Source organism: Alternaria rosae (genome assembly GCF_020736505.1).
Source record: "Alternaria rosae strain MPI-PUGE-AT-0040 chromosome Unknown BKA58scaffold_8, whole genome shotgun sequence".
NCBI classification, from domain to species: Eukaryota; Fungi; Ascomycota; class Dothideomycetes; order Pleosporales; family Pleosporaceae; genus Alternaria; species Alternaria rosae.
In genome coordinates, this window is record NW_025763577.1 from 743508 (window position 1) to 756209 (window position 12702).

At 53.3% G+C, this 12702-nt stretch overlaps 4 protein-coding genes across 4 annotated transcripts; 1 reads left to right on the forward strand and 3 right to left on the reverse strand.

The window, feature by feature from the left end:
* Positions 1–26: 26 nt before the first annotated feature.
* BKA58DRAFT_389838 (CaaX farnesyltransferase beta subunit Ram1) lies at positions 27–1823 on the reverse strand. The gene is made up of 2 exons (XM_046170784.1): positions 1142–1823; positions 27–1055 (listed from the first exon to the last, which is right to left on the reverse strand). Exons 1-2 carry the CDS (start codon positions 1600–1602, stop codon positions 71–73), a joined length of 1446 nt encoding a protein of 481 aa, XP_046022563.1. The 5' UTR covers positions 1603–1823; the 3' UTR covers positions 27–70.
* Position 1824: 1 nt separating this feature from the next.
* Positions 1825–2931, reverse strand: BKA58DRAFT_389839 (cupin domain-containing protein). The gene has a single exon (XM_046170785.1). It carries the CDS (start codon positions 2481–2483, stop codon positions 1935–1937), a length of 549 nt encoding a protein of 182 aa, XP_046022564.1. The 5' UTR covers positions 2484–2931; the 3' UTR covers positions 1825–1934.
* Positions 2932–5536: 2605 nt separating this feature from the next.
* Positions 5537–8089, forward strand: BKA58DRAFT_321410 (uncharacterized protein; the record flags this gene model as incomplete). The annotated part of the gene is made up of 2 exons (XM_046167806.1): positions 5537–7937; positions 7989–8089. The coding sequence occupies 2 exons, from the start codon at positions 5537–5539 to the stop codon at positions 8087–8089; spliced, it is 2502 nt and encodes an 833-aa protein (XP_046022565.1).
* Positions 8090–10813: 2724 nt separating this feature from the next.
* BKA58DRAFT_224954 (NADP-dependent oxidoreductase domain-containing protein) lies at positions 10814–12632 on the reverse strand. The gene is made up of 4 exons (XM_046166329.1): positions 12215–12632; positions 11998–12148; positions 11510–11911; positions 10814–11455 (listed from the first exon to the last, which is right to left on the reverse strand). Exons 1-4 carry the CDS (start codon positions 12241–12243, stop codon positions 11003–11005), a joined length of 1035 nt encoding a protein of 344 aa, XP_046022566.1. The 5' UTR covers positions 12244–12632; the 3' UTR covers positions 10814–11002.
* Positions 12633–12702: the final 70 nt, after the last annotated feature.

The following is a 12702-nucleotide window of genomic DNA, read 5'->3' on the forward strand; positions in this document are numbered from 1 at the left end:
CGTCGGCGTGTGGGGTAGCATAGCCTATCATGACTATATAGATTCTGCTCAAATATGCGAACTGGCATGCTCAAAAGCCCTCCTTCTCCTCAAAATACTTTCTCGTCTCATACATCGACATAAAGGGAATAACAAACACAGGATGCACCGCCCTCACAGCATCACCCTCATCCCAGACCTTATCCTCGCCATCATATCGGCCCTCCATCTTCCAATGAAAAGGTGCGCCAAAGATACCTGTACTAAGAGTCTTGTTTACATTCTCATCGTAAGCATATTTATGCTGTACTGCACTCAGCCCAGCCAGATTGTAGCAAGTGTGATATGCATCTGCGCCTTTCCCCGGCTTATCCCTCAGTCCGCCCTTGTTCTCTTGACACGCAGCTAGTATGTAACGGCCAAGTGCACCCCGGTTCCAGAGTCCTGTCGTGGTTGCAGCTTCGACGATGGACCAGCAGCTGCCGATCCAGTGGGAATAGCAGCCGTCGACGAGCTTGTTTGTGCGGCCATTGTATCCACCTTCTGGTGTGCATTGCCGTGATGAGAGCCAGTATATCAGCATGTTGACATCCAGATACTTGTGAAGTGTCTCTTTTGGTGGGCCGAGGATGGCGAGACTGCCTAGTCCGCAGAATGCGTAGGCACCGTGAGCTTCGTTGCCTGGAGCTGCGGAGATGCCGCCATCCCAGGATTGACATTTGGAGATCCATTCTCCAAGGCGGTCTGTGAAGGTGGTGAAGCCTTGTTTTCGTACTGGTGCGTCGGGTGGTAGCTCGAGAGGGAGGTTGAGGAGGGATAGTACGACCAGGGCGCAATAGGCACCGCGTATGTCTTCTTCGCCGCCTGCGCACATGGTAAAGCCTCCATCTGCTTGCTTCATCCGGCCCAAGAAGTGCCATAAGGTTTTGCGATTGATCGTTTCATATGAGTCCTTTCCGCCGACGGTGGCGAGTGATAGTACTGAAGCGTATGTACAGGCAAGATGGGCGTACTGCCCGTAGCCACCTCCGAATCCTCCGTCTGGATGTTGGGCTAGGGAAGCGGTGTGTGGTGTTCTATATTTCATCAGAACATGTATAATCGAACTCTTGTAAATGCGAATTCTGGGAAAGAAGGGAGTGTTTGAATTGAATGGACCTACGTCTTGTTGTAATCGGTTATATCAGACCCCAGTGCGGTCAGGCCTTGCAGAGACCAGTAGATGATCCATGGTCGCGCAGCATCCAATGCGGCAGCGCGTGCCGGCCAGTCATCAAGTTGTCCTTCTAAGAAGTAGGCGTGCTTTCGTCGCTGCAAGCTCGGTATGCCAGTGGCGTTGAGTGGGAAATTGTTGGGGTTGCCTTCCAGGAAAGGTAATATGACCTTGGACGTTTCATCATCCGCTTCCGATGTGTCCGTTACGAGTGAGTCTCTGATTGGTATTCTTATGTTCTCCAGGTAAGCGATGTTTGCTTGCTCTTCCATGGTAGCGGTTCCCATATCTTCGTAGTCGCTCTCAAGCTCTTCGTCTGAAAGCTCTTCAATCCGTTGTGATCCGGGAACAATCTCCTCTAAGCGAGGGGCAGGTGCTGAGGTACGTAATGGAAGAGCCATCTTTTTCATATGCACGTTGTAGCGTCTCAATCGTGAACAGTACACGTCTGGGCGTCCGTGAGTGGCTGGCGCGTATAATGGCGTTCTTGCAAGGGTTGCTTAGTATTGTTCGAGTACAGGTGCAGCATCCAGATACGGTATGGGTATCACGGTTCGCGTTTGCATAGTGTGGCCAGCATTACGTGAGTTAACGACTGCCCTTTGTTTGTTGCAAATGCTACTCAGGTACAGGAAAGAAAGGGTGGAGCACGTGGGGAGTGATCACATTGAGTGCTAGCTGGCTTGGCGACATCTGCTATCGATAGGGAACCATCCCATCTTCATCTTCATCTACACACGACTCAATCGGAAGAACGCACACCTGCCATACCAGCAAGCTCCTCGCCCACTGTCTCGCCCGCAAGCTTCAGCGGCTTCGACTCCTGCAGAACAAACAACATGCGCGTCCAGTCGGTCTTGCTGTGGTTGATCCACTGATGCATCGTTCCGCGCTGAATCGCGACGTCGCCCCGCTTCATCAACCGCTTCTCGCCGCTGTCTAGCAGACATTCGACTTCGCCCTCGAGTACGCAACCGTAGTCCAAGCTCACAGTTCGGTGCATCGTGCACGCTGTGACTGGGGGAATGTCGACGTGACGGAGAACTGTGCCACCGGAGACGACAAGGCCTGGGGCGTCCTTGAGATAATTGCCGTACACATCGAGATCTTGGTCGTCGTTCATATCGACAGGGAAGCCTTTGGTGGTGAAGCTGAGAGCGAAGGCGATGCCGTCGTCGTTGGCCTTCATCTTGCTTTCCTCGTTGAAGGCTTTGCTGAAGACGGCTTTGCCTTTATCATCATGAGCCGTGATGTAGCGGTGGATCTTGGGCAGCGCGCCGATGTGTGCCATGTTGGAGGTCTTTTGGAGTATTGTGAAGTTTGCTTGCTCGTGATGATTGAGTGATGTAGAAGGTGAAGCCTGGCAAGCACAACACTTAACTGAATAGCGCCTTCTATCTCACCAGAATGGAAGTGACGATGTATTGACATGCCCCACGAAGAGTCTCAGATATAATGCTTCACTCTCTGTCTGCGTTACACGAGGTACGGGAGATGCGCGTGGAGCCGAAGGCCGGCTGCGGATCCACATATCCAACTTCCCGTACTCCGCCATCTACGGCTCCTGAGTAGGCGTCATTGCATCTACAATAGCCTGAGTTATAGAGTCTCGTCTCGCTGTAGTTCAGGGTTCGATATGTATAAGGTATGCTATATTGCCGCCACATTGTATATACGCAACAATCACCGGCAGCTGCAAAGCCAGCAAGCTGACCAAGTGGTGAAGATTAACGGCAGGGAAAGGATCGACCGGATTGAGTCGATGTACATGCACGTACCTTCTAACACTGTTCTGCTGGAGTTTCGTTACCTCTCAACCTAGGAATATGTCGCATCGACCATCTCGCAGTGCACGACGAAAGTCCACGTGACTTCTTCGCATTCAGCATCATCTCTTGATCGAAAGCCCTTGGTATGCATCTTGCCATGTGCATGTGTCCGTTTGTTCAGAGTAGAGATGCAACCCAAGCAAAAGCCGCTACACAGCGCCGAGGGTGATACCAGTGGGACATAATCTAGTGACAGGCAACACAAAGGTATTTACAATAAATGAAGTAAGCCTGGGCAAGACCATTTGCGCTGCGTTGATACAGGCCAGGCGTTTCGTCTTGGCTTCGTGCTGAGTTGGTGTTGCAGTATTCTCTAGACTATGAACTGGATGCGCGAGTACTGCCCCTTACACAGGGTGAGACTTTGCATGACCTGGTCAGCAATGTTTTGTTGAATGAAAGGATGAATGGCGTTGTAATGGCGGACAGACCGTGACGTTCATCTATCGGGTGAACCAAACTCTGGCTGCCGCGTGTACGGGAAGAGCGCACCAGTACACCGCGACTTCCTTCACATCACAAACGGCACAAAATTTCGTCGCTATCGCTACTTCTCTATTATTACCTCGCCACTCCTCCTTGTACTCACCACGGATTTCCATCGACCCCTGCTCTCATTCCACCTGTTTCTACTGCATGGCGCTACTTGCGTGGTCTTACATCCGCCACCACTTCCAGGGCTACTCTATCTTCACGAGATGGGGAAGCATGCATCCCACAAAGTACCCAAATGCCTCACCCAATTTCCTCAACTCTCGAGCTAGAAAGATCAACCGGTCACATCCCACATGAAGTGCGGGGATATTCCCCAACCTGTCGCCTCTTCCTCTCGTACTCTGCACAAGTCGCAAGTCAAACCCAGTCAATAGAAAGACGACGTTGCTCGCGTCATACGGAGACCCAACATGCGGCCGCCTCGCCTATGGGTACGCCCTGAGGATGTTGGACAAAGAAACGTCAGCAAGGCCGTACAGTAGCACAACGCTATCCACTCCCCATGACTTTGGATGATGGTGGCTTGCGTGGCTACTGACCTGTTAAATTGTGGGTGCGACACTGCAGAACCGCGCAGATCTCGCCGAAAACGTGGAAGCATCTCAAGACTTGAGAAGCATACAACTACGGTATACTTCAAACCAACGTAAAACGAAACAGATGGCAGAGATGATCACGAGCACATGACGAATCTCGGCATGCCACAGGAAGAGTGATACCAATGTAATACGCCCACCAGTAAGGACCAGGGGCGCTATCCTGTCAAGCTGTCGCTGCTCAAACGGCGATATGCGGGCAAAGCATGACAGGATGCACAATACTTGAAACGGCTGCCATGGACGAGAATCCGGATGCAAGACATGGTGCTCAGTAGTACGATCGGAAGCGATGTTACGCAGAAGGCGCTCGGCATGCCAGGGTAACGATGAGCGCTTGCCAACGCGAGGAACCGCCGGCGAGTGGGCACCGCGCGTGGAGGCAGGTATGGCGCTCAAGCTATGGATGGCCGAGGACTCTGGAATGTATGATGACGGCGGGACAAGTTGCGAGGCATCCTCGGACGTGTCGGTGAGTCTGGACGTCGACGGCGAAGTGCCGTTATAGAGTCGCAGGCCGGGCCATGCCAGTGAGGCAAATACGGACAGCCCTGGTCCATGGTAGTATCCGCGACTTTGTCAACCATTTGTCGCAGTCTATATTCTTAGATCCACCGACGGGCGCCAGTAGCGCAGGCCGGTTCGCCTGGCTGCATGTTGAACAGCTCGTTCGAGAGGTGAAGGTGGACGATCCAGCACGGGCATGAGGGGTGGGTATAGCCAGCCCACTGCGTCGAGTATAGGCTGTCTTTGCTTGTTGCGGCATCCCCAACGCTCCCCTCCACACCCTGATGCTACCTACCAGACCCCGAGTCTAACGCTTATCGGCACTATCGCAAGAGGGGTCATTCTGCTCGATAGGCGACAGCTGATCCGAGAGAAGAGCGATATTGCGACACACTGGCCTGCATCGCCGTCTCACTGGCTGCTGCAGGGTGAGGCGTCAGCTTGCGTGGGTTCAGTTAGCCAGACGACAGCCAGACCGAGAGGCGGAGCTGGCTAACCAGGACGCAGGTGGAGCGTCTCGGCGGGCGAACACAATTCGGTTCTGTCGTCGCTCAACGATCTGCTCACTAGAGGCGCCTCTCCACGATAGTTGAGCACCCTCTCGCTACCCGCACACCACCCAACGCGCCCGTCTAGGAACCCTCGTGCACGTCGGCGCTGGTCAGGGTTTTCTTTGACCTCGATTGCGAATCGCGCGGTCCGCTGCAGCGCTTCTGGCGCTATCCTAACCAAGTGTAGGACTAGACGAGCCATTGGTGTGTGGGGCTGGGACTTGCATACAAAAAGCGGTGTACGCGTCTTGGCATCATCCGCCTACACTCTGGTCGGCCCATCGCCCGCCCGCTTACCTTCACCGCTTACTATCAGCTCGAAGAGGCTGACAACACTCGAACCCCATTTTCACTCTCTGTGCAAACATGGAGAACCAACACATCGACTTTGACGGGGCCATCTACGGCGTGGACGGTGCCTTTGACCCTTCCTTCGACCCGAACCGACAAACCTACAACTTCTCCCAGACGTGGCCGCTCCCAATCTCACCCGGCAGCATGACACAGCAACAACAGCAGCACGATGGCAGCCAGCAGCAGCAGCAGCACTCGCACCACCAGCATCAGCACCCGCACCAGCAACGCCGCATCAACAACGCAGCCGCGTCTACCGCGCACAACTCGCACCCGAGCACGACGAGCATGGCTCCTCTCCACATGGGCCTCGGCTTTCCCGCGGCCATGCAACCGATGAACCCCATGTTGGCCACTTGGATGAACATCAACACGGATGGCTTTGGGCAGGATAGCTACGGACAGGGCTCAATGGGAATGGGCACGGAGTTCAGCACATACGGAGGGCCTCTGCAGACGTCGCCTGTCGAGTTCGGTATCAACCCGCACATGATGAACTCCATGTCCATGGCGCCCATGAACTTCATGACCACAACCAGCATGGACGGGCTACCCACCCTGACTACTGCGCCCTTTACAATGCAAACGATGAACGACTTCCAGCAAGAATTCACTCACCTCGGCAGCGCGCCCGCCGAATACACCGCTCACTCAAATCCCAGCGTTGGCACTGGCTCACCTGGTGAGAACTGGATGGAGATCCGTTCGCTCTCAAGTAGCGACAACGGCTGGGTCGACGTCGGCCTCGGCCACGGTCACCGCAACTCGTACGACTACTCAGATAGCTCTGCCATCATCTTCAACCCAGCCCAGTCACTTCACATCCGCACCGGCTCGAATTCGTCAAACTCGAACCACTCTGACGTGCCACCGTCAGCCCATTCCTTCAGCAGTTTCGAGGAGATACAGTTCCCCATGCACTCTCCTCAATCAGAGAACAACTTGGAGCTTGTACACTCGCATAGCCACTCCCACTCCCACTCTGACAGCTGTAACCACACTCACGGGCTCCCGATGAGCGATCACGACTTCGCCAACTACATCTCGCCTACCCAGTCCGTCAGCCCGCCCATGGCACGCGTCGAGCCCATTGTCATAAAACAATCCTCGTCAAATACCGCGTCGCCGACCTCGTCAGCCGTCAGCTCACCGCCGGCTCGTCGCAGGAAATCACCCGCGACCGCGACCGCGACAGGATCGAAGCCTGCCAAGACCATTGTCAAGAAGACACCCGCTCACACCACCAAGAAGGACGCCACGGGCGAGAAGCGCGTCGGCAGGAGAAGGGGACCTCTCAGGCCTGATCAGCGACAGCAAGCTCACGAGATCCGCAAGCTTCGCGCATGCCTGAGGTGTAAGTTCCTCAAGAAGACTTGCGACAAGGGCGACCCGTGCGCTGGTTGCCAGCCATCCCACGCGCGTCTCTGGCAGGTCCCGTGCACGCGTATCGACATCAAGGATATTGCCTACTTCATGAAGGACTGGAAGGCCGACTACGAGCGTCACGTCAGCCTTGGTTTCTCTATCGGCAACATCAAGGGCTTCTCGACATCGGAGCGTTTGATCTACGTTACCCACGGCTACGGCCACTACCTCCCCATTATGGCCCGCGACGTCTACGTCCGTGATGAGAAGTGCTTTGGTGTTGACTGGCACGAGACCCTCAACGGTCTCCACTTCGAGATCAACACCGCCAAGCTGTCCGCCGGCATGGAGGGCATCTCCCGCGCTATGCTCTCTGACTACCTTGACCGCCACATTGACGGTGGTTTCGAGCAGTTTGTTGATGAGTACTTTGAGGGCACCTACTTTGTCACCGAGTTGTTGAAGACTGCCTACCGCTTCTACACTCGCGAGAAGCTTCCCGTCATCCGTAAGGCGCTCAAGCTTGTCCTAGCCTACAACCTGACTCTCCACGTCACCATGATTGAGGGTCTCGGCGATGAGGACAACACGCCTGGTAAGGTCGAGGACCAACAGTCCAAGTTCTCTGGCAAGACCATCGCACCTGTCATGATCAACTTCCAGGTCAAGTGTGCTCTTGCCGACATGTGGCGTGAGCTGCAGAAGGATGTTCTTGAGGAGCTCTCTTCGCTCTACCAGTCGGTCTACAGTGGCGACAAGTTGAAGAACTGGCCCACCATCTTCATGCTCGCTGCTATCCTCCTCGCTGTCTGGGAGCTGATCCAGTTCGACTGCAACTACCGCGTCCCCGACGTCGGTGCCGTCAACAAGTTCTGTGGTGAGATGGAGGGCACTCCTGTTGGTGTCATTGTTGGTCTCTTCTCGGCCATCTCACAGAAGCTTCCTTCTTTCACCGAGTGGGATTCGAGGAAACACCACCACCTCCTCGCCTCTAACCCTGCGGTCTGCGATGCCATGACCGAGGTCCGCGCGCACGTCACTAAATATGGTAAGTCTGACGTCCTTTGCCACTGCCTCAACATGCTAACAAAGATTACAGAAACGTACCTCCGTTCAAGAAGTGACTGCAAGTTCGATCGTACCGACTTCGACTCATTGTCGAACAAGTTCCTCTCGAAACTTGTCATCAGGGCCAACTAAGCTCTACCATAATCTAATCACCAGGCTGCACACACTCTTCACGACCAATTGTTTACGCGCGACTCATCCACCGACAACCATCTCAGCAGCCTGCTTTCACGGCACAACCCATATACATAGAACGACCCACGACTCATGTGTCCGATGTTTGCACGCATAACGGCTGACGACCCGAACCTAAAATGATGAACGACCTGTCCTGCATTTCCTGCGATTCCCCGGTGTCCTATGGATGCCATGTTAGCCCGCGATTGTGAGAACGATCAACGATTACGGCTTATCCTAAACTCTCCCAACTACATCACGCTCACTACCCGGCGACACCGGAAACCAATATTCTTTCACCACAACAAATGAATTCATACGACTTTTATTGACCTTCTGAACGGAGACGGCTGCACGTATGATCTACGACAACGATCACGACTACTTGATTTTACAACACGAGCAAGCGAGGCAGAGCCGCGGACCGCTGGTCCTGTGTGTTCTTTGAAATGTTTATTTTTTCCTGTTTCCTTTTTAGTTGTTCCTTGCAACATTGTTGGAGGGGTCCCTGGTATGGTGTCGTACTCCAACACTCTCCCGTGTTGTTGACGTCCAACATCGTGTTACGAACCTCCTTTTCCAAGCAAGCAAGCAGAACAAAGTCACCTTTTCATCTTCTTGACGATTGTGTTACTGGCATAGCGAGCGAGCAGGCTTTCTTTCTTTCCTTGAGGCTTCGAACATACTCCTCCGGCCCTTTTGGCACCTGCGTGCTGAAAGCTGTGAGTGAGGCGGATTTCTTTTTTAACTACTGAAAACAGAGTATGTATCTATCCATCATTGTCTTTATTGGGTGTATTTTGCTAGGCTATAGCAAAATCAAAACATGGGAATTATCAATATCGGTATTATCACTATTTGCCTTTACTCTGCTCTTCATCGTGACTCGCAAGTGAAAATCTGAGCATGCTTGGTGTGTGAGTCAGGAATCGCACCGACTCCCCAGCCACTCTACACCGCAACGACAAAGTCTTTTACAAGACCAACCTCCAATCTCCGTGCCTGCATTACATCGCCAACCCCTCGCACCCCACTTGCCCAAAACAGCCAGAACTACAGGAACTCCCCTTCCTACTGCAACTTGCGTTTCACGTTCAATGCAGCCCATGGTATCGCCGGACTACATCTCCGGCAAAACTCCGGGTTATGGCTCGCGGGAAAAAGCTGCACCACACCGCCTTTCCCGCCCCTCGCTTCCGACACTACCCGTTCTGCGCGCCATCGTCTCTCTTTCAAACGTTTGCTTAGCTAGAATTAACAAAGCTGTTCGAGCCTGTTGCAATGGGCAGGAAACTGGAATGATCTACCCGGCCCCTTCCTTGTCGATCACGATCACACCCGCTGACTAGCCGATCCGTCCGTCAATGGGTCATGAGCGTGCTTAGGCGAGAGTTTGTAAGACGGGATGGGCCTGTCTTGTTAGTACCGTAAGTTGTACAGCGTTCAAGCGTGTGGTAGTGTAGAGACAGGCGTATGCTTGCGATCACTGTGTGTAAAGTAGAGTTTAGGCCTTGTACAGCTAGATTTTTTTGGTGGCTACCATCTTACTGCGGGGTTAGAGTGTGTGTGGCGTGTGTAAGTGTGTAAGGTGGGTTCCCACATTCACCGGAAAGGGAACGCATGGTGATCTCATTTTGGCTGGGGCGGTTTACACTTGGTTTCGAGTCTGAGGTCCGGGTCTCGTAGCCGATTATCTTGCATACGTGAGAACATACGGGAATAAGTTCAACGTTGGGATTGCCATACATACCAATATACGACGTGGTTAGCTACATCTCAACGTTTCATGCACGAATCTCGGTACACTATCATGAGCTTGATCGTCTCGCTACCTCTCTCTCTCTTCATGTAGTTGAATCGTCTAGATTCTAGAAGGGAGTTTTCCCTGCGCCATTCTACCCGCCCATACCATGTTTTCTCCCTACCTAGGTACCCAGCTACCGCAAACCCCCCGATCCCCAATTTCCCATACTTCCATCTAGCAGACACCAGCTCCGCCCTAGAACCAGCTAGAAACTCGCCACTTGTGGGGCTAGCCCTACAGCCCAGCTCGAGAAAAGCAACTTACTGATGCGTTGTACAATCAACGCCGCCAGACCGGCGTGGCGCATGCAAGGTAATGCATCATGTACGCACTCCGGATGTACATACATTGGTCTCAACGGTTTCGCTTGGGGCTCGTCTCGAGATGAGTTAGCGGTGGGAGATGATTGGTAAGTGTGTCTTGTGTTCGGTGTGGTGAACTAGTGGCGCGAACGCGGTGTGGTAGGTAGGGCGAGTAGGTCAGGTGCGGGCAGTGAGGTATGGGGTTTGTAATCCCGATGGGGATGGGGATGCAGATGGAGATGGAGAAGTGTTGGGGAAGTTTGGGTTGCTTTTCGCGTCGTTGACCGGGGGAGTTGAGACTGCTTTTTGCGTCGTTGAACGGGGGTTCTGACGGGCGGTGTGTCGGAGACGGACAAAGAGATGGAGATGAATTGTGATGTTCATTCTTGTTGTTCCTGAGTATTCGAGGTGAAGGTTGTTGTACAGGCTGTGGGCGAATGAGTGAGTGATGCTGATCAGTTGCGAGTGGAAGTTATTGTGTAGGCTGTGGGTAAGATGATGGTAGAAACATTGGGCGATACTGAGACATCGTTGCTCATCCTCTGGAGCAACTCTCACGTCCTGAAGAGCTACCTCCGCAAAGGAGAAACTGGACAGGTGCTTCCCAGGCTACATCGATGCAACAATAAACGTCGACGAAATTGTAAGGCTTTGTAGACTTCTAGGTGTCCATTGCTTTCCTTGAACGGAGTGATGCCGATGGACCCTTTGATGACGATTACATGGCGTTTCCCTCAAACCACGATATCTGAACAGTATCATCTAGAAGCCCTGCCTCGCCTTAGGGACATAAACCTCCTCCAGATACTTCGCATCCTCATCGCTCAGTTGAATGTTACTATTCTTGACAGTTTCGTCAATCCTTTCCTTGGAACTCAACCCAATAATCGGGCAAACCCCCTTCTTGATACACCACGCCGTCGCGACACCAGCCATGCTAACCCCATTCTTCTTCGCAACCTCTTCCACACGCTCGATAATCTTCTTGTCGATAGCGTCTTCACGCCCGTGCACAAGCATCTCAAGGAACTTGTCGGTCTCAGCGCGCTTGGAAGAGCGGTCGTTCCAAGGGCGAGTGAGAGCTCCTCTTGCGATCGGGCTCCACGGGATGAGACCGACTCCGGTATCCTGACAGTAAGGAATCATCTCGCGCTCCTCCTCGCGGTAGATGAGGTTGTAATAGTTCTGCATGGATATGAATTTGTGCCAGCCGTTCTAGAGGCAAAGTCAATACTTGTCTCGCATGCACTTCGTACAGTCAAAACTTACCTTATCCGCGATATTCTGCAGCGTCTGAAACTCCCAGGCTGCCATGGATGACGCACCGATGTAACGAACCCATCCGCGTTCGATCACGTCGTTGAGCGCTTTCATAATCTCCTCTCGTGGGGTATCGCGGTCCAACCGATGGATCTGCAGGACGTCGATGTAGGTGCCGAGGCGCTCGACGCTCTTCTCGACGGCGTCGAAGATGTGCTTGCGGCTGAGGCCGACTTGGTTGACCATATCGCCGTCGTTGGTTGATACGCTGGCGATGCCGAGGCTAGGATCGTCTTCGTTGACGCCGAAGTAGCATTTCGATAGGAGGACGACTTTGTTGCGGGGGATGTTGTACTGCTTCAACGCCTTCGCGATGATCTTCTCGGAGTAGCCGTGGGAGTAAATGTCGGCCTGTTGACTACATTAGCTCTGTACACTCCACGGGTTTATCGATAGCCCAGTATTATGCGGCAAGAGGTTCAGTTGGGTGGACTTACAGTATCCCAGGTGTTGATGCCGCTCTTGTACGCATGTTCGAGAAGAGGCAAGCTCTCAGCCTCGTCCAACACCCACGGCTGCCATTTGGAACTGCCAAAGCTCATGGCGCCCAGGATAACTTTGGAGACCTTGAGGCCAGACTTGCCCAAGCTGTACTTTCGTCAGCATTGTTGCTGCCATGGCTGGTTCGCTGCCCAGCGATTGAGGGATCCGTACTTTACGTATTGCATCTTCTGGTCAGCCATTGTTGCAATTGCTCGTGTCGTTGGAGACCGTGTCGTTTGTATGGCGTGGCTCTGAAGTTATCGATGAGTGTGGTGATAGCTATATAGTGGTGTCTGTCGCGGAGATGGCGGCGGAGATTGCTGGAAAGACCGCAGGCAACGCGAAGGTTTAGTCCGATCAGACTTTTGGAGCTTCTAAATGGATCCAAAGGTACTCTCTCCTCTTTGAAGATGTGGAGTTGCTGTGAGGTGCCACTATAGTTCATGGAGTTAGGTAGCGGAGATACGGTCAATGGCGTCAGTTGAAGTGGGGTCAACGGAAAGAAGCCGCGGTACATGAGCGTCGTGGCAGCAGCGCATGCTCTCGGCGGCGCAATGAAGCCGTTGGTGTTGCACTAAGTACCAAGATGGGGACACCGACAGCGATAGCGAGTGGGGGCGTGTCGCAACAACAAAAAGCTACAGGGGCATCACAAGAGA